This window comes from Erithacus rubecula (genome assembly GCF_903797595.1).
Source record: "Erithacus rubecula genome assembly, chromosome: 3".
In the NCBI taxonomy this organism is placed as follows: Eukaryota; Metazoa; Chordata; class Aves; order Passeriformes; family Muscicapidae; genus Erithacus; species Erithacus rubecula.
Window position 1 is genome coordinate 3,500,580 of NC_136689.1, and position 24,647 is coordinate 3,525,226.

The 24,647-nt window shown below is 40.9% G+C and overlaps 1 protein-coding gene across 2 annotated transcripts in view; it reads left to right on the forward strand.

The window, feature by feature from the left end:
- CRHR2 (corticotropin releasing hormone receptor 2) overlaps nucleotides 1-24,647 on the forward strand; it is a 129,822-nt gene that overhangs the window by 11,449 nt on the left and 93,726 nt on the right. For both annotated transcript variants that reach the window (XM_079300330.1, XM_079300332.1), the window contains exon 2: nucleotides 1,061-1,154. In XM_079300330.1, the coding sequence (XP_079156456.1) occupies nucleotides 1,061-1,154 (94 nt within the window). The remainder of the gene's footprint in view (nucleotides 1-1,060; nucleotides 1,155-24,647) is intronic.

Below are 24,647 nucleotides of genomic sequence, written 5' to 3' on the forward strand. Positions count from 1 at the left end.
TAACACACCTTAGGGCACTGGAATACAACATCACCTTCAAGGAGTAGGATTGTTTCCCTGCCTGAATTGTGTTGGAATCATTCTGTGTAAATAGACAAGCAAAGCCATTTTGAGTGTTTCCATGGCTTTATATCCCTCTCAGAAAGAGCCAGAAAGATTTTGTTTCATACTTTGAAAATGGAATTTCTGTCATTGATTTGTCACTCCTGAATTTCTGACTTTCTTAAAGGGGTTTCCAAGAGCTTCCTTTGCTCCAAGCAGGATCCCAACTTGGCTCTATATTTTGATGTACAACTCTGTATGCTTCTCTCTTCTGTCTGCATTGGGCACTTCAGTAATTTCATTTTGAGTGTGAAAATTAAAATATCCCCATTGATTTTCAACTCTATTTCCTAAAGTTTACTTGGGGTTATACTGTTATCTTGTGCTGAACCTACCTGCAGCTTTCTCAAAGTGCCCATGTTGGCATTACTGCTCTTTCTCACTGGTATTTGCCCTCAGTAGAAGGCTCAGCCCTGAATGCTGAGGGTCAGAAACTTGTATGTCATTCATTGGCTAAAAAGAACCACAGGACACCTTATAGAGATGCCAAATTATTCTATATATTCCATGGAAACACCTTCTCCAAGCCCTCTGAACTGCCCTTTGCCAATTGCTGGATCTCTCGACTGTGCAAGGATCTTTGGTCCCCACATACCAATTAAAAGTTCACGAAAAAACTCAACGTGTAATCTTTAGTGGGATGTGATTCAGCTCTGCTATTTCAGTCATCCCTTTTAAGTGAGACAAAGTGGATCCTGATCTTTGTTGAAGGCATTGAGCAGCTGCCACAGGAGAGATCCAGAATAGGTGGTTAATTTGCATTAGGGATGTGAAGTAGGGATGTGAATTCCATCTGGAGCCGAGCAAGTAAAACCACAAACCTTCCAGGGGGTGTCTGTACCTGAGTAAATCATGAATAAGAACTTCTCTGAGACTGCTGGGGCTTGTTGTACTCATGAATTAGAAAATCTCTCCTAGGCTGCTGCTTCACCTGCTTGGTTTCTTTCTGTTTATTCAGATAGTTCTCCACTGTGAATCCTCTGTGAACCTGCCCTTGTCTGTTCTGCTGGAAAAGTACTGCGAAGCTTTGTCAGCCCGCACCAATGTCACAGGTATTTATTCCTCCCTTTCTTGGTGGCTTCTTGTTACTGCAGGATCTGTTTTCAAAGTGCCCTTGCTCCAGGAACATCTTTTCCTGCTGAGATAAACATAACTGTCTCCAGCCTTGGCTTTTCCTTGGTGACAATGTGGTGTGACAAGGAAACAGAACTTGGAATTTTACACACCCTAGAGAGAGCAACAGGGGAACTGCTGACAGCCCTTTCTCATAGTTTAATCTATTAAATTAGCTGTACTTACTGACTGATGTGATAGTTGAAGATTAGTGTAGTTGAAGAGTCTTGTCCATTTATCCAGACCAGTTTTTAGAAGCAGATTCTGTAAGAGATGTGAAACTGGATCCAGCTTTGTTTCACAAGCACACTCAGAGCCACTCAGGGGACACGTATTGCAATGAGTGGTGCCTCTGGGGGAAAAACTGCATTTCTTCCCTTCCTCTTCACTTTTTTTTTGTTTTCTCCCTGGTGAATCTTTGTGCAGGGAGGAGTTTAAAATATAATGTAGGTATTATCATTCAGCCAGTTCTCCATCTCTGGGAAACAGCAAGGGAAACAAGGCTCAGGGAATTGAAAATCTTTCCGTAAAAGGTGCCAGATCAGTGCTAGTCTGACTTTATCAATTCCTTGAGGACAATCAGCTGATCTAGATATCAGAGTGCAGTGTGAAAGTTGTGGTGCCTTAATTGCCTCTCAATTTGCATATAAATGGGTGTGTTGACCTGTATGATGAATCTGGCCCAAGCTCTGCCCCTTGGTGCCATTGTGTTCCAGGGAGCAGCTCTCCCTCATGTACCAGATTTGTTTATATCAATTTAATGCCCATCTATTCCATTCCTTAGCAGGAGACAAAGAGAAGATAAATGAGGTTCTATATTTGTGCCTTTCTTTTAGGTCTCCCTTACTTTTTGAATGTATTTGTAAATATTATCATAAAACTTGCCATTTACTCATGAAGTGTTTTTCCTTGTGCAGAGCTTTTACTTTAGAAAAAAGAAAATCATGTCAGGCTGTCTCAGAAGTCAACAAACAATTTCTTTTTCACTTGTTGACAAAATATAATTTTCTGGGATGTTTATGTGATGCATGATCAGAGGGCATCTTCTCCAGTGGAGTGTGGCTACTGGAACAGAATTCTAATGGGAAAAGGGAAGGGAGAAGTCACAGGAGCCTCTATGCTCTTCTATTCCACTGTCTTTGTGAGGTATCACTGATCAGAGGTAAAGCAATGCTCTGGAATTAATGGAAGTTGATTTTTTATATTCTGTCCAACCTGCAGTTTTTTTAGAAGAAACTTTCCTCTGCTACTTTAAAATCCTGTGAACCTGTACTGTGCTTTGAGAGTGAGTTTACACACACAATAAACCCCAGATCTGCTCCATGGTCAGCCTCAGGCATAAGCACAAGGTGAACCTTAGGACATCCTAGGAACAAAAATTCTCTTTTTGCTTAGCATGGAGCAATGTTCTTTTCTCATTGTGATGGATCATCAGCAAGAACATGGTGGTTCTAACCATGACATGTTGTTTTGAGCTCCATGAAAAGTGGATCTTCCAAACTGGATCTTCCAGACAGTCTGGACTATTCAGCTATGAGCTTTCTCATTAAAAACCGAGGTCTTCAGTATAATTAACACCTCTTCATGGTCAGTAGAGTTCTCTTGGTACAGTTAAAGACCAAAGCAGGATTTAATCCTAAATTAAAATCTAAAATGGAGCAGAAATGAAATGTTTTTTCTTTATTGGTTTCCAAGGGTAATGAGCTTCTGTGACTAAGTCTGCTCTAATATTTCAGTGACCCAAATGAGGTGAGGAGTGTTGCAACCCTCATTTTGAACCCTGATAATGACAAGGATGTGTTACACAGGAACACTGGTGAGCTCCATTCAGCTGTGTGGATGGAGAGAACCAGACCACAGAGCCTGCAGTGTCTGAGTCTTTTCTCTGGCTCCTGTTCTTTGACACAGTGCAGATATCATATTTTAGAAGGGGAAAAAAAATCAAGAAAAGAAACCCAAGGAGAGCCATATTGAACAATCTTTATTTAGCTGGGAGAACAGTAAACATTAAGCTTTGTAATTCATTATCTTCCCTGTTTCTTTTCCAGAAGATGCTGTTAATTAGTCCAATATGTTAATTTCCTCCTCTTATAATTACTAATTTCACCCCCCAAATATGTTCACATTAAGTATCCCAAACAGATGGCATAAAATACTTTTGAGAATGTAATGCATGGGTAATTTCCCAGAATGGCTGAGAGAATGACATTGTAAATTCATTCTGAAGCAATTTAAACCAAGAAATACTTTTTCAGAGTTGGAAAGGAACATAACTCATTTTCTCTTTTGGGCATAGTTTTCTTGAAAAATCCATGGATGGCACCTTCAGGATTGCTTGGATTCAGTTCCTGATCTTGATGCTGTTGTCAGTGAGTGGTTTAGGTCATTACAGAATCACCATCAAAGCCATTAGCAAAAGTATGTATAGCATGAATTTGTAAAATGTGAGTTAGCAAAGATCAGTGTCAAGGTCCACTCCATCACTTTTTACATGGATTAAAGAGAGGAAAATCGTGTTAGAATTGAGATAGAATGATTTACACAGAGATTAAAAATGCAAAGGGTGAAAGGGACCCTTCTGCTGAGTCATGAGGGTCAGAATAGACCTCCCTTGCTTGTTAATCTCATTTCAGAGTTTAAGTGCAGCTCAGTCCAATCTTAGTCCCAGACATGTAATTAATTAGCAGCAACTAAAGCACCACCATCAGACACATCCCAGCAAAAGGTGATCTTAGGATGTTATAAAAACACCAATTCACCACACATGGAATTTTTACAGAGCTTCTGAACCAGCAGCAGTCTGAGGTTTGTTCACAGTTTTTAGGTGCATCACAAGATTTTTAGCAGTTCCTAATCACTGACTAATTTAACACTGGCAGAGGCTACATTTATTACAACAATCAGTAGAATTTATTACAACTACAGTAATCAGTCATACAGCCAAGATGCAACATTCATACTACATTTTCTGTAGGAATCTAAATTTCCATCCTGACCACAATCTGGGCAGGAAATTACTGTATTTTTTTGAATTCCAGTAACAGTGGAAGGTAAGGAATGACTGGGAATGGCTGAATATTCTCACTGTCATTCCCCACCCAACATGGTCTCTGCTCCCACTCTGGACACACAAAAGTCCTTGGTATGCAGTCAAGGGACACTTCACATGGGGAGTGTCTCTGTGTTTGTGAACCTAAAGAAAAAAACCTGTATTTAATTATTACTTCACTTTCATATACAAGAGGAATTGCTTGAAATAGCAGTATTGTTGGTTTGTTTTGTTTTTTTTTTAGGGGACTCAGATTAAGATGTTTATGATGTAATTTCCTGGTCTGGTTTGATTACAGTGAAATCCAGGATGAGCAGGTGGCTATAATTCTAAATATCTGTATGATACAGACACTGAGTTAGAGCTTGAATTTTTATAGGAACTTAGAGAACAGAGGTGCTCAGTTCACACTGATACTGCATGCACTGTGGAATGTTTTTGCATTATTCCCTTCACATCCTTTGACTTTCCCATCTAACATGTTTCCACAAGAGACTGCAAGTCTCAGCTTGCATCTCATCCTACTTAATTTTGATCTGTATGGAAATCTTTTGTTCCCTATTTGTTCCATTGACACATTTGACCACACAGTCTTTAAGACCTTATCAAAAGACGATTCATCTGAAAACAGAAATCTTGTCAAAAAAAAAAAATAAACCAGTGTATGGATGGCCAATGCTACTGTGCTGTATCAGTATACAAATTACATTTTCTGGTTTTCTTCTCTTTCTTCCTTTTCAGTCAGTTTGAAGGTTGCAGTTTGTGTTTCTGATGTTTAAGTGTATTCAGACAATCCAGTAAAGGAGAGGCAGTAAATCAGATGTCATGCATTTCATTTCAAGAAGTCCTGGCATGCACTGATTCAAAAAATGATTTGTTCCTCCTGGTGACTGGATCTCCTTGAGCTGGGTGTTGGTTCCTCGCCCTCATTCTGGTCACTTTGTAGTGAAAGGCTGTTGTCTCACAGAAATGGTGTCAACATCCTGATTCTGAGTGGTGCAGGATTCCACCTGCACAAATTCAGGCTTACACTACTCCTGTGTTGTTCCCTCAAGTCTCTGGTGAAGCTGTGATTTAAGGAAAGTGTTGGTAAGGGTGTGGGAGGAATGTGTCCAGGGATGGATGAACAGCTCATCAAAGATGCTCATCAAGTCTCCAGCTAAGCTGACATCACTTAGAATTTGCCATCATTTTCCCAGTTGCTGGGATGGTGTTTTATACCAGAGGTTCCTCCAGCACTTCCAGAATCACAAAACTGGGAATGTATGAATAGTGTTGTTCTTGGCTGGCTGGTTGATTTTAAATAATCTATTTCAATCATTCTTGAATCAATGATCCTTTTAGTGGATGAAAGTTTTATGATACACGAGCATATTTGATCATTTACTTTCCATCCCAAACTGCAGAGGTGAGCCCCTCTCTGCTCCAGGGATTATTTATTTCTGTACATCACCCTATTCTGTTTCCTGGAAACAAAAGACTTGACATCATTACATCCCTAAATATTCCTCCAGAGTAATGGTATGGCAGCATTTCTCTCTGCTTCCCTTCTGATTCTCCCAGCAGGCCACATCAATGAGCAGTCCCATTTAGAATGAGACTTGGATGGGCTATTTATTTCCTCCTGTGCTTTCACTCCCTTGGCATCAGTGTGCTGGCTGCAGCTCCCCTGCTGCTCCTGCAGCTGCCTGGGGGGCAGGGACACATCCACATCCAGTCACTGCTCCCAGGCAGAAAGAGAACCTCAGACATCAGTGTTTGCACCATCACCACCTGAGCTGGACACCAGCAGCCTTCCCAGCACTTCCTATTTTCAGATGTTGCAACATCACTGTTTAAATAGAGTTGATGATGTTGGTTTACTTTCCCACTGCCCCAAATGACACACCAGGCAGTCTAGCTCTACTTGCTTGTGCTTCCCAAAATAAAGCTGACAGTGCTGGGTGGTGTTGAGCAATTTGCATTACTGCCCTTGTAATTTAAAAAGTTGAATTTTTTCAAGTCTGGTGCAGTTCCAAGCTGAGGGTATGGAAATCACTTGTGTATTAGGAAACTGTAGTCAGTCCAACAAGTTTTGTTTTTCTGGTCCACTAGAGAGGATTATTAGAGTAATAGAAAAATTGAATAATGCCAAGGTTGTGGGTTTGATCCCTGTATGGACCATTCACATAAGAGTTGGACTTGATAATGCTTGTAGGTCCATTCCAAATCAAATTATTCTGTGATTTAGGTTGGAAAAGGCCTCTAGGATCATCTAATCCAACCATTAATAAAACACTACCAGATCTTCCACCAAACCATGTCCCTAAGCACCATATCTGATACCTACATTTGCTGTAGAAATAAAATATTTATGAGGGGTTTCATTTTTTTGGGTAAATAATTTATAGATGAGATAGATAAACACATCTGAAGGTTCCCACATGTATTCTAGGTATCCAGGGGCTGATGAGTTCTTCTAAATTTACAACAACAAATCTCTAAGCTGTGTAAAGGAGGCTGTGAAATGCTGAGCACTAAACATGTTTCAGTGATAAGTTGCCCCAGTGTCTTAACCATGGAAAGGTGTTTTTGCAGAACCTCAGTAAAGCATCAAAGGAAGTAATCTGCCCTTGGATTTTGCATTACACAGGTATGTAAAACCCTGGGAATAGACACTGAGGTTTTGTTCATATTTCAGAGGAGTGGCACACCTCAGTCCTGGCTCTGTCACTTCTGTCTGGTGCATTCCCAGCAGACCCTCAGTAGTGACTGTTGCAATGCCCCACTCCATCAAATATACCAAACCTTTGAATTTATGCAGTTGTTACAACAAACACCATTTGCTGAAAGTGGTTTCTAAATTAGATACCATTTTTTGCACACCTGATAGATGATAATACACACTGTAGAACCTCTCATTCTGTCAAGTTCCACAGAACAGATTGAGTGCCTTTTCTGTTCACACAGATTATCTCAGTGTGTCTGCTCCTAAAAAAAACCACTCCCTGTCCTTTCAATCAGCATTTCACTCTGGGTTTGGGGGATGATGAGTCCTTCAATAGTTGGAATAACACTGTGGACAATCCAAGAGTAAACCCACCAGAGGGGTACTACAAACAGCACTGCTCTGAAGGATGGGTGGTTCAGGGGATTCCAACATCTGCAGTGCTGCAGGATCACTGTTATTAGGAAATGGAGAGATTGGGTGGAATAGGCAGTATTTTGTTGTTGTTTCTGATTTCAGTTAAGTGCCCACAAACCCATGACTGAGTCAGCTCTCCAGATTAGGAATGAGCCTTTAGATGTGCTCTTGACACACAGTCATGGTCTCACCTTTGTCTCCCTGCTCTGGACAAAGGGGATGCTTCTTTTGGAGGGGTGTCCTGAGCCACACTCAAAGCCAGATCCACCACAAAGCCAGACCAAGGTGAGGCTGAGCTCATCCATTTCCCTGTGAGGGTAAAGTCTGTGTGCCTTAGGCCTCTGTGTATAAAATTGTGCCTGCCAGTGCTGCCTTCCTTCACTAGCAGCTACTGACAGCAAAAGAAAAAGGGTGACCTTCCACCATCTGTCCCTGGTGTGTTTAAGATTTGCCCAAAGGTATTTCAGGATCCAGTAGTTGCCGCTTTGAGGAAGAGAAAGTAAAAGGATGCTTCATATTTGCAGGTGCTGTTCTGGCTTACCCTGGACTAGAATTTGAACACAGAAAATGGATCAGAGATTCAGCTTGAAGAAATCACTGCTGGAAAGTTGTAGCTGGCAGCTCCTTGTTTATGTCTTGCATCACTTGGTTGAACTTTGGTGAACAAACTTTGCTTTGCAGGGAATTAATTTGCCTTGACTTTCAGCTCTGAGATGAGAACATCTTATTGTATATCCATAGAACCATAGAACAACAGCATTGTCTATGACATTTGAAATCATTGAGTCCAGCCTTAACCCAGCACTGCCCAGTCCTCCACTAAACCCTGCCCCCAAGTGCCACATCTACACCTTTTAAATACCTCCATGCTGGTGACTCAGCCACTTCCCTGGGCAGCCTCTTGTCCCATGTACAAAAATAGTTAAGCAATAAAGCTTGTCAAAATGCAAAGCAACCTGTAAAGCTCCAGCTCTACATTGCTCAGCTTTCTTATTCCATTACCAAATAAGAACTATAAGGTTGTTTTTTTTTTCCCCTCTCCTGGCATTCATCTTGCTCATTAAAGTGTCAGAGGGTGGACATTGGCTGTATAAGAAAGAGAAAATGGAAAATGTTAACATGCTTTATGTAAGCCACTCGGACTTGAACTGTTGAACACTTCACCCTCTGTGCATCTTTATTTGTAGCAGATTCATTCTCTTTGTTGTGCTACTGCTGTGCTTAGATGGTCAGACAAAAGGATTGTTTATGGATGCAGATATTTCAGGTTGCACACAGCAATAGCTAAGAGGTGACACAAATGAGAAACAGATTGCTAAGGGTGTGAAATGCTGGGTGGTGTCTCAGCTCCACTGATGTGGAACAGAAGTCTGATTTCAGAGCTCCTTTTTCACTCTGGACTCTCCACTTTGTTCAGATATCTCTGATACAGCAGGCCAAGCATTTAGAAGCTGCCTGCTGTCCCTGTGAAATACAGGGGGGTTATTACCATGCCAGAGAAACCTGTCCTGTGCAGGAAATCCTCTGGGATGAACATAGGAGCTGGGAGAGTGTTCATTGATCTCCTGTCTCAGTGTTGTTCCCTAAATATCCTGCTGGAGACTGGAAGGTGTAGTAGGTAGACCCTCAGGCAGAACCAAAAGGGCTGCTCTGGTATTTTTTAACAAGCCTGAGCTTTTTAAATTTTTTTTTATTGAGTTTAAAGGCAGCCTAAGGCCAGCTCAGCTGTAGATGCCTACTTTGCAATATCCAGAGTTACAGGAAATTAATCACTCCCCTAAGAACCTGCTCTTTGAAAGTATCCCTGAGGTAATTCCACAGCAGGTGGGAGACTATTACTCACTGCCTTCTGTGTAAATAAATTAGAAAGAGTTAATATCAGAAGTGAGATGTATTTGCAATTTTGCTGTTAATCTGTTCAAGGAGAGTGCTGGTGAGTTCATCCCTGTGAAGGTGGGTGTGAAATCTGTAGATGAATCCTCACTGTGGAGCCACACCTCAGTGGCATCAGCTCCTTGAAATTTATATCAGCTAAACACAACATTTCTGACTAAAATGGGCAGCTTCTTATCAGAGCAATTTGTTGTTGGTTGTTAAATATACCTATATTTTTATATATATTTATATGTATAAAATATACACATATAAATATATGTCAATATCTGATTGTTTTAGAAATTAAAAGTATCATTATTCTGAAACTGTGCTTCCAGTAACCACTGGGTAAACTTTCCAGTTCCAGGGTTTAGGAATATCATCAGGTTTTTTGCTGTCTTCTCTCCAGAAAAATGTATCTATTCTCTTGAGTTAATTTAAAACTTTGCACAGATCTCCACTTTCTTCATGGATAAATGAACTCAATTTATGCATTTATTTATGCAGGATGCTCACCAAAATTTTTTCCCTTGTTACTCCTAGAGGTTTTAAAAGTCTTGATTTTCAGAGCAGGGAAATGCTATTTTAATACCACTGTTGCCACCTAAAGTACTTGTCACTTCTGCTTGGGTGAGTGCCCAGTTCACTCAGATGTGGCTGGTGTTCTCTCACATTGTTTTGATGGATTACTGGTCTTCTTTTATTTAATTTCTTATGAAACCTTCTCAGAGCCAAATATAAAATTCTTATTAGCAGAAGAAATACAGTTTCTTAGGTTGCTGTAAAATAGCTTGTTGTGGTACAAATCTCTGAGATCAGTGATACAGAAATTCACCCAGTAATGTGCTTTTTAAAAAAGCAATTATTTTTTTACGTGATGACCATGAAAATTAATGTAGCCATACATGTTATTAAATTTTTTAGCTATTATTTCCCCTACCTGGAGGATAAGATTTTATGACCATTTTCAACAGGGTGACAGAGAGCTCAGGGGCAGCAGCTGAAACATGCACAATAAAAATTGTTATGGCTTCTAGTTTTCTGTTCAAATCATCTGAATTTTATCAACGTCCACTGAACAATGAAATAAACATGTCTGTTTGACTGGGGAAAACACACAGTAAAGGAAAAATCTATGCAGCATTACATGGTATCTGTTACCTCATTTTTCTGCAGTCCAGTAGCCCACAGATGGAACAAGCAAAGAATACTCGATTTTTGATCTGCATTGCAGATTTCAGAGCACTTTGTAACTCCTTTTCTCCTTCCAGGAGACCTGACTCTGGTGCATTATGTTAAGTCCACGATTTTGCAGTTACTTCTTGCTTCCAGTCTTACAATAAACAGAAACACTTAATTCTGGTTAACTTTGTGTAATCTAAAACTTAAAAAACTCCCAGCAAAAGCAGAATCCGTGGAAGCTGAGGGGTGGGTATTTTTACCTCTTGTTCTATGTATGATGAAAGATGAAAAATGAAATTATTTGCCAGGAATTCAAAGCCAGTCACCAGAGGAATATCAGAACTTGAGGCATTCTCACTCTGCAGGCTGCCTGCAGTACTTGCTTGGGACTGAACCCAGAGCAATTAAAAGCAAGCAGCTGACATTTCTGCATTGCAAAAGTTTTAAATATTCTGTGGTAGCCTGGCAAGCCCACACATGACCTGAGAGCTTTCTAATTGAATGGTGCAACTGCTCTTGCTTTTAGCTGCATCTCTCAAGTGTTGATATCTTCATTTAATCTTCCTCAGAGATGCTGAAGGCCCCAAAGGTGAAGCTCACAGTTACAATCCATGCTAAAAGAATGGATTCCATTTGGATTTTTGGTGGCTGGTGTGAAGTTCTAGGGAATAGAGGTGATGGCTCTGGAGAAGGGAGTGCTGAGGTGTTCACAATGAATAATGCAGTGACTGCTGGAAGCTCAAATGAGGGCAGTGGAGATAAAATGTCCAAAATCCCAGCATTAGCTGGAGCTGGGTTTGAAATTCATGTCTCTCTTCCCCTTGCTCTAACAGCCACTCTCTTCTTGTATGAAATGTGCCACTTACATATTTTGATGTGGAGAAAATAGGATATGAATATTATGACACTGGCAGTGGTGGGTGTGTTTTGTGCTGCAGAAAAACACCTTTATGCCCTACAGAAGAGGGTGTTTAAAAGGTTTTATGGAGTGTGGGGAAGGTGATCAGCATTATAAAAACATCTGTCCTCTTTGTGCCATGGATACAGCTGGTTATTGATATGGAAATGTTAATTCTGGATGCTGTGAGTGTGTCTATAGGGTAGATATTTTTGCTTAATTAACTAATAGGCAAGGTCAGCAAGGCTGTCATGGAAGAGAATAAGGACGTGGGCAAGGCAAAACTCTTACCTGCTCATGTCCAGCCTTTGTGTGATCTGAGCAGTAGCTGCAAAGTCTCAAACACATGACCAAACCTGACCAGGAAAACTGAAACACAGCCCAAGTGAGTTAAAGAAAGCTCTTGAGTGGCTTTGGTCCTGCAGACCTCACAGAACTGTTGCAGAATATTCTGGCACAAAGCCTGGGAGGGGGTCAGCTGTGGATTTACCTCAGAGAGGGTTTGCCCAAACACTCAGCACAAGCTGCTCCAGGGTTTAAGGTGTGCCAGAGGTGCTGCTAACCTTGTTACCATCACAGCCCTTGGTCTGCCCAGCCCTTCTCTTCGGGAGGCTCTCAGGGTGTCCATGAATGAGCATCACAAGTGCTGCATTCCACAGCTCATTTTTTATTTCTCCTCGTGTCAGTGCAGTCTGAGACAGTGTTTTCCTTCAGCTTCTATACCCTGTTCCTGTAAAGATCCAGTGCTCATTTGGAAATTCCACTGGGTGGGGAGGGTCTGAGTTGGGGCACTGCTGAGTGTGTGTGCCCTCTTCTCCAAACTTTCCTGAACTCTCTTCCCTCTTCCTTCCTGCTCCTTCCCAATCTCCTGAGATGTAAGACCTTCATCTCTCACTCCATCTTCCTCCTTTCACACTCAAGTCCTCCTCTACATCTTACTGCAGATTTCTAGGTGTCCTTATTCATCTTCCAGAGCCTGCTGGGCTGTTGGAAAGATGGGGATGCTGGAGATGAGGAGGAGCAGGATCTGCAGCTGGACTTTGCTCTGGAGATCGGGGGATGGATGGGTATCTGAGACTTTTTAGGGTTTTCTTCTCCTGCTGCCATTTCTGCACAAGCTCAGTGGTTTAAGACTTCATGGACAAGCAGCTGCCACGGGATATTGCAACAAAAATTTTCTTGCAGTTCCCCTGATGTACTGAGGGATTCCCAAGGAGTAAATACAATTACAGCCAGAGTGTTTCCTGATCCTTTGTGTTTAGCAATACAAAATTTCTTTTTATGATAATACAAAATTTCCCATAGGCAAAAACAAACTTAAAAAAAAAACCTACTCAAAAGCTTAATGGTTGCTAATCATTGCCTAAGTGAGAGTAAACCAATTTTTACCTTTAGGAAACTCTAAATCATGCAGATGTAGAAATGTGTTTCATTTTCAACAATTACTGCTAGAGATTAAAAAAAAAAAAAAAACTGATTTCCGTAAATGTAAATGTTTTCTCTTAACAAGGGAAAAAATTTTTAAAGCTTGGAAAATCCATTTGTTAAAAAGTATCACATTAAATCCATAAAGGGAAAAATGTCTGTAAAATAATTTTTTTTTCCATTATGTCTAGTCAGAAAATGATTAGAAAATGATTCAAAAATGATTGAAAAATGATTAGAAAGTTAGAGGCTTGTCTGAGTAAATGCAGAAGTTTCCACACTTTAAAAAAAAATGAAGATAATTTTAGGCATCCTCACTCTCCACTGTGGATGCCTAAAATTAGGAGAGAAGAATTCTGCCCCTCGTTTTTATCATCCTCTTCTCTGCCTACATTCATTTTAGTGCAATTAAGAGATCATCAACATTTCACAGCCCTTGGCTTGCATTTCTGTGTGTTCCTCCAATAAACTGAATAGTAAATATCCAAGGAAATTGCTGTTCTGAGCAACAGGGGTTCAATTAGGGAAAGCAGCAAGTTCATTTTGAAGAATTATCCTAGAATTCTTGGAATAATTTGTGTGGAAAAGACCTTTACAGTCATCAAATCCAGCCATAAATCCAGCACTGCCAAGCCCAGCACTCAGCCATGTCCCCAAGTGCCACATCTACACAGTGACTCCACCACTTCCCTGGGCAGCCTGGCTCAATGCTTGCAGCCCTTTTGATGAGGAATTTTTTTTCCTAATATCTAGTCTGAACCTCCCCTGCTGCAGCTGGAGGCCATTTCCTCTTGTCCTATCACTTGCTACTTGGCATATAACATTTATTTTCCATTGCTGTGGGCTTCTGCTCCCACAATTTGTGCACCACTGAAGCCCATTTTTGGTGATTCATAATGAAGGAATCTGCTTTTTTGCTTAGATGACACCACTTTTTGTGTCATCAGCACACTTGGGTGTAGATTATCTAGTTCAGAAATATAAAGGACGGGGCTGTTCAGCTCTCTGGCTTCTTAGAACTGGAATTGTTTTTCAAGTGCAGGCAGAATTCTGTGAAAACCTTCCAAAAAGTGTTTTGTCAGTAGTGAGAGGGGCAGTTTGAGTCAGGTGATGAAGCCAGGGAGAGCTGCTTGTGTTGCTGCAGCTGGGAGAGGAGCACATGTCATGTCCAAAGGCAAGGGAATGGCCTTTAGGCAATGGAACAAGGATAAAAAAGATGCAGAGTCTGTTTCTGGCCTCTTCATGCTTCAATCTCAATATTTGGTCTTCCTGGAGAGGGGCCAGGTCACCCAGGTGTCTGTTTACCTCTGAACCAGCCTTCAGTCTTCACTGATTTACAGTCAGGATATAGAAAGAAGCACCTCCAGAGGGATGGCTCCTGTCAGGAGCAAATCACAGGATAAAATAAATTGATTCATGAAGGCATTAGTATTCCTTGCTGGAAGGTTACCAGCTCTTTTTGGAAACCTTCATTTTCTATATCTGCTTCTTTGCAAATCCATGTAAGCTCTGCATTCATAGATTCCCAGCTGCTTTCTATTTTAATGGTTTTTCCTTTGTTTTTTACTGTTTCAGTCCATTAATGAAAGCTTTTAGGAGACCAGTGAGTTCTCATTTTCTAGGGCACTTCTAATCTCAGAGATGGAAACTCCAAATCTGTCTCGTGGTTCTAAATCATACTTTTATTGTTAGGATTCATTTTCTCATTAGGATGGGATCTAGAAGCTAAACCAGATCAGAATGTCTCTTGGGATAAACACTGCAGATCTCAACACAGTCAGAATGGAGGAGAATTTAATCCTTTAAACAGTAAGAGTTTATAGCTGCTTGTTTGCCTCCTTCCTTCTCTTTGTGTTTATTCTGGAAAGGATGTGCTTCAATGAGATTTTTCTTCTCTTAACTGCTGCTCTTAAAAATAACATCAGTCCCAAACTGATGGGCTGCATTAACAGTACAAGTGTAAATGCTGAAAAATTAAAATCTCTTTGCTATGCAAATGAAAGATACTCAGCAGAAAATCCCCCAAATCAGCAATTTGCAGTAGCTGGGTATTTCTAAATGCTTTGTAAGAACCTGGCAATGCTGAGTTCTTGGTCCTGAGCTGTTCAACTCCTACTGGCTCCAGAAAATGGGGTAAAATGGGTTGGTTTAGTCCTGTTGCTTAGCTGGCTATTTGTCACACATGCTTCAACACAGACCATGGGTTTGTGAAGTCAGCAGGTGCAGTTACAGGATAGAGCTCATTATTTCTAATTATTTCTTCACTTTCCTCTTAGTTGGTGCTGTTGGTTGATAAAGCCAAATTGTGGAGTTGTAGAATGGTTTGGTTGGAGGGGATATTAAATACAGTTTAGTTCTCCCCCTGCCAGGACAGGGACAGGGAAGCCCCTTCCATTATCCCAGGCTGCTCCAAGCCCCATCCAGCCTGGCCTTGGACCCTGCCAGGGATCCAGGGGCAGCCTCAGCTTCTCTGGGCACCCTGTGCCAGGTTCCCACCCTCACAGGGGAGAATTTCTTCCAAAAATCCAATCTAAGCCTCCTCTCTGGCAGTGGGAAGCCATTCCCCTTGTCCTGCCACTCCAGGCCCTTATAGAGTTTCTCTTTATCTTTCCTTTTGGCTCCCTCAGGCTTTTTCAGGGAATGTGGCTTTGGGTGACCCTGAGGTTTCTCTTTTCCAGGCTGAACATTCCCAGCTCTCCCAGCCTTCCCTCACTGCTGAGCTGTTCCATCCCTCTGATCACCCTGGTGCCTCCTCTGCACTCATCCAGCAGCTCCATGTCCTTCCAGTGCTGGGGACCCCAAGGACATCATGGATAGGAACAGGATTCCTATGCAGCCAAAACTAAATCATCACAGAAAATGGTACAGAAAGCAAAAGCCAAAGCAAAGCCTCAGTGGAAGAGTTCAGCTCTGCACAAAGTGAGGCTGTTTTTACAGGAAAGATCTTCCAAGCCTGACTCCAGTTTTATTTTCCCTACAGATGGAATTCTTGTCCCTCAGTTCAGACATTTGTAGCACAGACATGTCCCAGGGAGCAGGTCAGCCCAGGTTGTCTCTGTTGTTAATGGTGAGAAAGAGACACTTTTAGAGGACAATTTATCTGATCCAATTCAAGTGTCTCCTTTATGGTGGCAGAAATCATCCCAGAGAGTCCTTTGAATTCACAGAGTGGATCCCCCTTGGCTTTTAAGGGAACATGGAGAGTTCTCTGCCCTGACAGCTCCTCTGCAGACCATAAACTGAGACAAATGATCCCAGCCACATCAGCTGCAACTCAGAGGAGAGCTGGCACGAGCAGTGCCCATCTATCAACTTTTTATGGACTGCTTAGTTTATATTTTCTGCAAGTTTTGCCTTCAGGAAAGACTTTTAGGGAGCATAATCCATAAAAACAAGTATAATTCTGCTGAAGAGGGGTGGTGATTTCTTCTAAAAAGCATAAATTACTTGTATAAGAAGTTTTTTATAAGGAGATATTTTTTTTTTTTAAGCTGAAGGGGGTAAATTGAGCTCATCTTTTGTCTCCATGAAATTATCACTTATTTAAAATGAAATCATGGCTTTCTTGGTGTGAAGGAACACTCAGCTATTGATTTCTGTGGAGAGTGGAATTTAATGTTGAATGCACAGGACTGTGTTGGAGAAATAACCTTTATTAATAATCATAGAATGGGTTGCAAGGGGCTTTAAAGTTCATCTAGTTCCAATGCCATAATAATAATAATAATAACAATAATAATAATAAATATTAAAAATCTATATACAGAAATCAAAATATCTAAAATTAAAAATAGAGGTGGAGAAATAATTCAGCTTTAACAAGTTAAATATACATAATGTAGACAACAACAGCTAAGTCAGACACCTCAGACTCCATTTCTAGGAAATTGCAGGTGTTGGAACAGGTCTCCAACAGATCCAGCCTGGCCTTGAACACTTATCAACATCTAAAATTTAAGGATCCCAACCACTTATTTCATTTGGGAGTCTGCAGATTTCAAAAAAATCTAGGAAAGCAATGTAAATTCCTGCTCAAAATTTTACAACTTTGTTCTTCTGTCTACATTTTCTATCACCTGGAAAGCTAAAAATCCAGTACAATTCAGACTAAATAATTAAGGTGTAATTTAAATGACCCCAAGGATGGTTCAGCTGAACTCTAGCTAATTTTATATTCAAAGACAGAAGCAGAGTAACAGAGGCCAAGAAAATCTATTTGTCTATTATCACTGGTATTTTTTTCTATCTGTGTTAGATTGTCTCAAAGGATTTGGGATAAAATGACCACAGCCAGGGCTCTTTATTCAAAGCTACTTCTAATTCATGGAAAATGAAGTATTTTCTGCCCTGCCTGATGGGCTGGCTGGCTGGCTTGTATCTCACTTAGAATTTAAAATATTCAAGGTAGATCAGAGGAGCTGGACCAGGATAATGGCAAAATCCACATCCCTCCCTGATTTTGATTGAGGATATGCCCAAGAGTTTGGGTGAGCTGTGAGTGACAGAGGTGTAGGGCAAAACTGAGTGACACAAGGCTCTAGAGCTGGCTCTGCTTCATCACAATTGAAAGGTCATCCCAAATTATTACTCTGGGGTGGTCAAAGCTACTTGTCTTTTATTCTGGTACTGATATGGCCTTAAGAAAAAATAGAAAAAATCATTCTGTTTCCACAAAACAATTCAGATTTAATTAACTCAGCCCTTTTCACCAAAAAAAAAGAAAGGCAAAAAGAAAGAGTCAGAAATTGTCATTTGTCAATAGTCTGCAGGTACAGCAGTGTGGGCAGAGCATCCCTCTTCCCCCAGGGGAATGGAAAACCTTAAACAATCCCCTCTTTCCACAGGAGCAGCACTAATATGAAAAGGATAAGATGATTGATCCATCAAGAGCAAATGGAACCAGCAGGAAATTGGTACAGGGGTGGGAAATAAGTTAGAAATGAGCTGGCAGAGGGCTGAAATCACACTTGGTTGAAAAAGGAATTGGGTTGTGCAGTGATTTGGGAGATGAAGGCAAACACTGCTGCCATCTTAAACCCATCAGCTCGTGTGCAATTCATAAACTTGTGTGGGAAAAGAAGCTTCCAGGGAAATTCATCTCTCACTGTAGCAACGATTTTTGCTGCCAAAAGCAGGACAGTAAAATTCATCTTTTTCCAGATGTGGGTCTCTGGATGAACCAGTGAACTCCTCCTGTTTTGATAGCTGCTGATTTTGCATTCAGGTAACTATCAGCAGGTTTTCTTTGCAGTGTTTCTGTCCTCAAGCAGACGTTTCCTTTGCAGTAATGAAGAATTAGGAGAGCCCTCCAGTGGCCAAGGGAAAGGGATGAGCTCTGGCAGAGAGCCAGACCAGCCTAGAAACCAGGGGCAGAGAAATCTGCTGCATATTTCAGAGGTAGCAACTTCCAGCCCTGTTAGGGATGACTTATACTCTGCTTACTTTGGTCCATTGATCCAGAGAAATTCCACAGCACCTGTGAGTGAAATAATATGTGTGTATTCCTTTGTTATTTCTGTCTAAAACAGGGCTGTTTTAGTGAAGAGGATAAACTTTAAGGATAAACTGGTAGCTTTTATGCTTAATAACTTTACAGGAATTGAGAATTAAAAGAACTTGCTCCTCACAAAGGTAATTCTTAGTATTCAGAATGCAATAACTGCCAAAAAAATCTCTTGGAAAGAAAATTAATAATTGTTATTTCTTCATTTTGTAGCCCCCAGAGGTAAAGCCGTGATGACAAGATCCTTGCTGCCTGAAACATTGCTGTAAATGATGATTCTGATGATCTTATTAACAGGGGAAGGGAAGAAATGCTGAAAAGTAATCTTTCTTCCAGGCATCAATCACAGATTTTGACATCTGCTTATGATAACTGGCAGTGAGCAACATCATGGATGGGCACTCTGAGGGGTGGCAGGAGATTTTGGAAGGTTAACAAGGAGATTTGATGAGTTCAGAGGAGAAGCAGCATCACTTGCTTAGCAATAAGATGTTGTTGCCTTTGCAATTTGTGAGTGACAAAATGTTGAATCAGAATGTGTTTTCCCCAGACTCATTCTTTAATACTCATTGGGGTGAGACGTGCAGTTTTCCAAATAAAAAACACATTAACACATCCTGGGGACAGAAACCCAGCTGTGCTGTCAAGCAGATTGGGAGTGCCACACTTCCCAGGATTAATTTGTTGCTACACCTGTTATTAAAATCTCTATCCCATTATCAGCTACTTGATGATATTTACCCATGTTTTACATCTGTGCTGAAATAAATATTTTTCAATGTTGGTGCTTATTCAACTGTTTTGCTGTGAATTCTTGTGAGTTGATCCACAGCTTTTGTAAAAATCCATTGTAACCAATGCTGATGGAATCAGTTATAGATTGAGATCTGCATATCCAAAGCCTTGATAAGAACAGAAAACAAACTTGGGTTTTGAGGTTTTAAACTGTTTTCCAAGGTTTATTCTTACTGTGGAAGTTCTTAGCCATAAAATGGGCACAGGCAATTTACAGATGACTCAAAATGTGTGATTTAAAAAAACAGGCTTCTGTAAGTTTTATATGAGATCATTATAATTCAAATTAAAACATAGTATTTAAATAAATATGTGTGCATTTCGAAGCAGCATAAAATTCCAGTTTTCAGCTTCTGTCTGGTATGTAAGTAAAATTCCAATACCCATCTCAGATATGTGATGTGTTGGAAGGTGAGAGCTCTTTCCAAAGTACAAATGTATCTTGAGGTGAATAACATCCTACTAAGTAAAATAAGAGTTGTAAATTTGAGGATGGTATTTGTCTCCAAATTAAATGAATCATCGTTCTCTGAAAGTGTCCATTTCCCTGGAGACTGTCAGAGAACCTGATTTAGTCTAGACACCCAAATTTGAGGTGGCTGGAATGAGGTGAGATAAATCCTGTAAGGATCTCTCAAATACCCTAAACCAGCCTAAGACCTGGAGCACCCTGAGCTGCAGAATCAAAAATACTGGACCTAGTGGTAAAAACAACAAAGGGTAGTGAGCCAAACTGGGGAGGAGATCTGCAGAGGGATTTTTTTATCCCAAGAGGTATCCAAAATTATGTGAGGTCTCTGATTCCAGACACAGGCACAAGCTGTTGCAACAGAATTAATGTCCTGACATGGTTTCTGTTCTTCTGGGGCTGCAAATGTGTGCAGTAGCAGTTTGAGGATCACAGATCAGGCAATTATTCCATTCTTTTTCCTCAGTTATCATGGCCATAATAATATTATGATAATCCATTTTCATGCCTAATCATTCCAGCTGGTGTCTGGTGTGACAGGATCCTCCTCACTGTCTGGTGAAAATGATGTGTTTGAGAACCACCCTCTCAAGTCTCAAAGTCAGTATTCTGCTCATGATTCCTGCCACTTCATTTCCAGGCATTTTCTCTGGTGTTTGCTGAGTGGTGGCTGGCAGAGAGATGCAAATCTATTGTACAGTGTTTGTGTTGTATTGATTTCCTCTGGTAAACAATTCCATTAAATCTAAGACATGGAATCTCTAAACATAATGCTGCTGGCATTGTGATATTCCTGTCCTAACAGGACATTTTTCTTCTCATAGTTATTCCTGATGTGTTTAATTTCAACTGTTTTTATTTGCTCTCCCATGAAATGATAGGCCCAAAGTTATGGGATTACAGCTGCCAAACACTCCAGGGAGACAAGGTGAGCCAGTAGGGAAGAGCTCAGCAAACAATTTGATCTTTGTTCAGGGCATCTGGAATGGGATTAATCTGATTAATGCAGACATTTACATCAATCCAAGTTGGTTCCTCTTACAGACAGCAAAGATCTACTCAGGGTTTTGGTTAGAACTGAGGACAAAGTCAATCTCACCAGGTGAATCTCATTGCAAAAGTTTTTATTTTTTTTCTGTTGATTGTTACTTGGCATCTCTGGAAACATTTATACTGGGGACATCATAAGAGATGTGTCCAAAATTTGTTTCCTCTCTGAGATGTTTTATAAGCAGTTCAGCCAAGGAGAGAAAATTGTCAGGAAAACTTCAGTTGCCCTACAAGGCTACTGCTTGTGCTTCTCCTTGTGTTTTAGGAGATTTCCCACATTGATGAATTTTTTAAATTAAGTAACCCAAGGAATAAAAACCTACTATATAAAGCCTAAGTAATAATAATGAAAGACTGCCTGTGACATGCTGTTGATGGGATTCTTCCCTTTTATGACAGGCCCAGGTTTTGCCCAGTCTGATATCCACAGGTGTCCCAGAACAGTTTGAGATGCCTGAGGACAAAATGTTTGCCCTGGGGCTGCAGCTTCAGAAGAGATGGATCTTCCCAAGGTCCTGGGTTTCTCTGTCAGCTTCATGTGGCTATTCCATATATGCTGGGGTACCTCAGATCTTGCAACCTACACACTTTTGGGCAGTGGAATCAGAGTTTTAATCCTTCTTGCTGATAAATGGCAAGCTTTGATAACTCATGGAAAGCAGAGAGTCAGAGCAGTCATGAGAGCTTAGAGTTACAAGTCCTCAATTTTGCACTTGGTTTGGGCCCAAGGGAGTACAAAAGCCACTGGCCCAGGGTCCCAAAGCCAGACTGATGGTGCTCCTCAAAAAAAAACCCAAAAAAAGCAAATATGAGTTGGATGGTTTAAAACTGGGACTCACAGCATTGTAGCTACTATGTGTGCCAACTCTTAGGAAGCCCTGTTGATTAGATCATAGCAATTTGAGGCAGGCTGGTTTTGGGATACTGAGCAGCATGATCATGTGTTATTTCTCTCTCTTTGTGCTTTCTGAGATACCTGTATTACAGAATCAGGCACCATGCAGTTCCTGTGAGTTTGCAGAGGAAATGAGGAACTGACTGCTGAACATTTTGGTGTCTTTTATTTCTGTACTTCTTCCAGCTTATGATGCATGGGAAAAATACTCAGATCCTCCCAGCATGCACTGAAAGGCAGCACAACAATGCAGAATGGGAGACAGAGAGAGCAAAGTTTGGCATATCCTGAATTAAGCCACAAGGAATTTTGTGGCTGATGTGTTGTGAGGAGAACAGGACAAGAGCCCTGAATCTTTCCATCCTTTTTGGCAGTGGTTCCATTGCACATAACAGAAAGAGTGGCACTAATGACACACATCCTCATGGTCATCATTTGTTCAGATGGGACTTGACCCCCCTTTATCTTTGCTGGTTTTTGTGCTTAGCTGTAGACAGAGCACCAGGCATAGATAAATATATCAGATGGGTTCCTTTGTGTTCTTGTGTGTCTGTGAAGCACTGGCTCTGAATTTGACTGTGTATAAAATCAGAGTTATTCTGGAATGTCCCTGTGCTCTTATGCAGTAGATGATGCCCTGCACATTCATCCAAAACAACTCATTTCAAGAAAAATAACTCTGGCAGTTTATTAGTGTGTCAAGGTTGGTTCTTTTGTGTGTTTTGTGTTTTTGTAATCTCCCTGCAGTGTCTCATCATTTGTCTCATGTAGTGTGATTCACTCACATAGGTTTTATAGCTCTAGAGAATGACAAGTGTATTAATGTGCCAAAAGAAATATATTGATATTATATCAAAATATATTGATTCAACAGCATAAATAATAAATGGCATGTAGCCATTTATTATTTATGCTGTTGGATCTTTTTACACCCCCAGTAAATATTTTCTAGCATCAATGAAGCTGCAAAGATTCATCACCACAGACCTGCATTTATAATTTTATCTTTGCTCAATGGAGTCATACTTCATTTCTAGCAATAAAGCATGTCTCCTGTTTCTAACAAATGAGTTGATCACCTGAAACAAAGATTTCTATGTATCTGTGTCTGATCTTCCTCTCCACATTTTTGATTCTGAACTTCCAGTGTAGCTCTCAAGTAGATGCAGGAGTGACCAGATTTTGATTAAAAGTGTAGCCCTCAGTTTGAGAAGGGGTTTTCTTTAGCAGCCTGCTCCTGTAGCAGAGTGGAATTCATTGTGAGGAGCCATGGTGTGGGGTGGCAGAGAATTCAGCCATATGTGACATATCCATGGCAGTGCTAGAGCTGTCTGTGGAGATCTTTAATCTGTCCTCAATCTCTTGCTGCTTGAATTACCTTGCTCCCCGTGGTCTGAACGTGCTCCCACTCTGAAAATTGCATTTACACACGTGGAATGGGAAGATAAGTATTCTACCAGGTCATGGTCATGTTGTCTCTGCATTTGAGAGGTGCAGTCAGAGCAGTTTTGCAGTGCAGCTTGAGAAGGAGGACCTTGAAGTGGCCCAGAAACCACTTTGGTAAATTTGTACCTTCCTCAAAGTGTTGCATTTCTTATCAAACTGAATAATCCCAGGAACGTGAAAGTTTGATGCTGGAAGGTCATTGCAATAACACAGGATTACTGGGGGACACTTTTCAGAGAGGAAAAGGAGATGAGAAAAAATGTATTGTGTAATTTGAAACCCTCCAGCCTCAGAAGTAACAGCTCCACGGCTGAGTTAACCAGTTTATACATTAGATGGAGGGTCTGGATGTAGATTGACACACCTGGGTTAGGAGGAAGAGAGCTGAAGAGCAAACACTGGGACTGTGGCTCAGACTGATACCTCCACACTGATGAGGTAAAATTCCTGAAAGTCAAAAGACACTGAGGTACAGAGGACACTGGTGTCACCAGATTGATAGATGCTGTGCATTGCCTGCCCCAAGCTTGTTCCAAAGCAGAACAGAGGTGGCTGCTGTGCCTGGAGATCTGGAGCTCTTCACACTGGCAGATAGAGAACATGAGTGATAAAACTGTCACTGGAGTGGGAGGCTGAATACAGTGGCTTTTCTTGCTCTGAAGAAGGGAAATGAGGAGAAGAATGTGTGTTCTTTTTGGTTTGGTTTGGTTTTTTTTTTTTTTTTTTTCCTCCTCTCAATAATCATCCTGGGTCTTGAAATGCACAGGAATTCTTGATTTTGTGTAGATTGAGTGTCTGATGAGAAGTCAGGTGGTTCTGGAGCTCCTTGCACCCTCTCCAAACACTTACAGGGACTGCCTGAGTGTGCCTAGAGCTGAGTTTTGATGCTGCTGGACAATCACAGCTCATCCTTCTCACTGTTAGTGGGGCAAAGTGAAGGCTGTGCTCTGGCTAATCCCATCAGCTGTGGCTTGGAGTGGGCTGTAGATGAAGAAAGCAGCTGTGTAACAGTGGTGTGAGGGCTGACAAACAGAGGTTTCCATTGCCATTTATGAGCAGAGCTCATTCCTTTCCCAGAAGAACTGTAGGTGACCTTTTAGTAAGTCCTCTTTAAAGGGTCTTACTGAGCTCTGTGTGTGTGTGGACAGGTTTATTTCTCTGTCCTGTTCCCTTCCAGAGCCTTGCACATGCACCCAACCAACCAGTGAATAGCAGTACACAGCAATGAGCCCACTTTGAAGCTGGCAGCGTTTTTCTGCCTGCCAAAAACCAAATCCCAGCTTTCTTGGGATGCTGAGGAATTTCTAAGGCAGATGTCTGCTGTCTGGAAGGGTCTGATTTGTGTCATGTGCACCATGGCACGGGCAGAGAAGCAGCAGTGTCAGCAGCTGCAGGATTTCTGTCAGTCTTTCATATAATTGAATTTGCTTCTTGCATAAAGAGCAACATTTTCACATCAAATGAGTCCAGTGACAGAGTCAGGATTTCACTAGATCCAGTCAGAAGGAAGCTTTGATGAAGTGGTTAATTGTACCCAGGGATAGCTGCAAAACTGGATTTTTATCAGAGGTTACAGTAGGAATGATATTATTAAATAATGGTGTTGATTTGTGGACTGAGGAATAATAAATTATTTTCTTCATTCAGACTTAATCCTCAACATTCATCTCCTCTATATTTATTTTTACAGTGTTTTATTATTATTATTATTATTATTATTA